The 2,294-nt window shown below is 49.7% G+C and overlaps 1 protein-coding gene across 1 annotated transcript in view; it reads left to right on the forward strand.

Annotated features, from left to right (window-relative positions):
• The window catches only part of ENTPD3 (ectonucleoside triphosphate diphosphohydrolase 3), a 36,209-nt gene that overhangs the window by 23,201 nt on the left and 10,714 nt on the right, over window positions 1–2,294 (forward strand). Inside the window, exon 5 of the mRNA XM_019662729.1 lies at window positions 1,556–1,762. Coding sequence (XP_019518274.1) covers window positions 1,556–1,762 — 207 coding nt within the window. The remainder of the gene's footprint in view (window positions 1–1,555; window positions 1,763–2,294) is intronic.

Here is a 2,294-nt window from a genome sequence, read left to right on the forward strand (position 1 = left end):
CAGTCAGTAATTCACATGGTGACCATGCCCCAGCACAGATGGCTGCTTCAGGCATCAGCTGTAAGGCTGTCACTAATATAAACTTGATATTAGTGCAGTGTGTCAGAGCGTGCTAGCTCCATGGATGACGCCCCAGACCCAAACTCCGGTGCTCAGGGGACATCAGCCTCAGCCGTGGCTGAAAAGGGAGGGGGCCTTGACCACCGAGAGGGACATGAGGCTAACCAGAGGCCACAGATCCAGGGGCAGGAGTCCAGGGGGCGAGCCTGTGAACATGGTGGACACGGCATCATTCGATTTCCCCCCAACCCTCCAACCTACCTGGGTCACTGAGGAAGGAAGCAGCGTTCCCCCGACACCAGCCTGCAGGAAAACGGGGCGGGCTCACAAACGTGTCATCCGCAGAACTCACGTCTTCTGACTCCTGCATTTGCTAAGTAGCCATACAGGGCCGGTTGTGAAAGCTGACCTTCTGGTTCTGGCCCATTCCCCATAAATCTCTCAGCCTCGCGGGAACGGCTGGAGCCTCGGTACACATGCATGTGACATGTAATGTCGAGAGAGGCTGAGCACTACCTGGGGAGGACAGAGTGGGGGAACCCTGCAGGCAGTCCCCAGCTACTCTTCATGGCTCAAGAGACTCAGTACCCACCCCAGACTCTCATCCCCCTCCACTCTCAGCCAAACCAAACCCCACAAGGAACCCCCTCAACTCTCCCCAGCAAGGTCTCCATAACCACCGCGCCTCCTCACTTGCTCATTAAAGTGTTTCGGCCAACATGCCTCTTTGCAGGAGAGAAGCCCTGAAAATCCTCTTTTCTCCACATCCTTTTGTTTCTGTTAATAGCAATGCTTAATGCTCCTTCCTCCAGCTCTGGCCCTGGCAGGGGTAAAGGGCGGGGGGGAGGGGAGGAGAGGTCCTCTGAACTTCATTCAGAAGAAGGGGGGATGAAATCATTCTTTTCCCAGGGTTAGTGGGGGTCAGAAAGTCTAAACTCTTAAATTTGGCTGGCCCTGAGGAGTATGTGTGTGTTAAAGAATGATTAAAAAAAGAGAAAGGGAAATACGTTTGCATATGCATACAAGAAGTACACACACACACACACACACACACACACACACACACACACACGCACGCAAAGTACACGCAAAATCTCTGGTAGAATACCCCAAAACTGGCAACAGTGGTCATTTCCAGGGAGGGGATCTGGTGGGTGGGACGGAGAGTTAATTTTCCTGTTTATTTGTACCTTTTGGATTATTTTATTAGGTGGATAAATAATGTTCTACTCAAAATGGTCAATTAATCTAAACCTATCTTGTTTTCTCATCAAAATGGAGTTAAAACCTGATTCACAGGCTATCGTAAGATCTAGACCAGATAATGTGAGCGAGAGCCTAGCGATGTGCTTGGTGCAGGGCACCTGCCCTTCCACCGCCCCTCGAGTTATCTAGACAACCTGGGAGTTGCCTTCAAGTCCACACTGACACACAAGGCATTTTTCCCATTTCCCTCTTGGCATTAGAGGGTAGCAATCATGAGACTTTGCAAAAGAGAAATACTTGGTCCTCTACAAAAGAGTGATTTCTAACAGGTCATTCTCATACCTACAGAATTCTACCACTAGAACCAATCTCACCAACCCCTGCTACCCTCGGAATTACATCACCACCCTCCCTTGGGGCCACATATTTGACAGCCTGTGCACGGAGGATCTGAGGCCTGAAAGTTATGACCCCAATGACATCATCACGCTTGAAGGAACTGGGGACCCATCGCTGTGTAGGGAAAAGGTGGCTTCCCTTTTTACCTTCAAATCTTGCCCTAACCGAGAAGTCTGCTGCTTTGATGGGATTTATCAGCCGAAAGATAAAGGGCCATTTGTGGTAAGAGCAAAAACCAGTGACAGAGTCCCCTTTTCCCCATTGGATGTTTATTCCTCGCCTTTCTGTTTCTCTTCTGCTGACCAGTTTCTCACTCTCTGATTCCCTACCCTGAAGCCTCCGTGTTATGTCCCATTCTGAGAATGGGTTTCCTTGTATACTGCTCCCTTACAGGCTTTCGCAGGATTCTACTACACAGCCACTGCTTTAAACCTTTCCGGGAGCTTTCCCCTGAACACCTTCAGCGCCAACACCTGGAATTTCTGCTCGCAGAGTTGGAGTCAGGTCAGTGTTTAGAGAGAAAGGATCAATATCAGTACAAAACAGAGTGTGTTCCGTTTGTGTGTATGTGTGTACGTTCTGAATTTGGCCTTTATGCTATTCTGCTTTCACCCCCATAACAATGGGGG

This window comes from Hipposideros armiger, unplaced genomic scaffold, assembly GCF_001890085.2.
Source record: "Hipposideros armiger isolate ML-2016 unplaced genomic scaffold, ASM189008v1 scaffold_380, whole genome shotgun sequence".
Taxonomy (NCBI): Eukaryota; Metazoa; Chordata; class Mammalia; order Chiroptera; family Hipposideridae; genus Hipposideros; species Hipposideros armiger.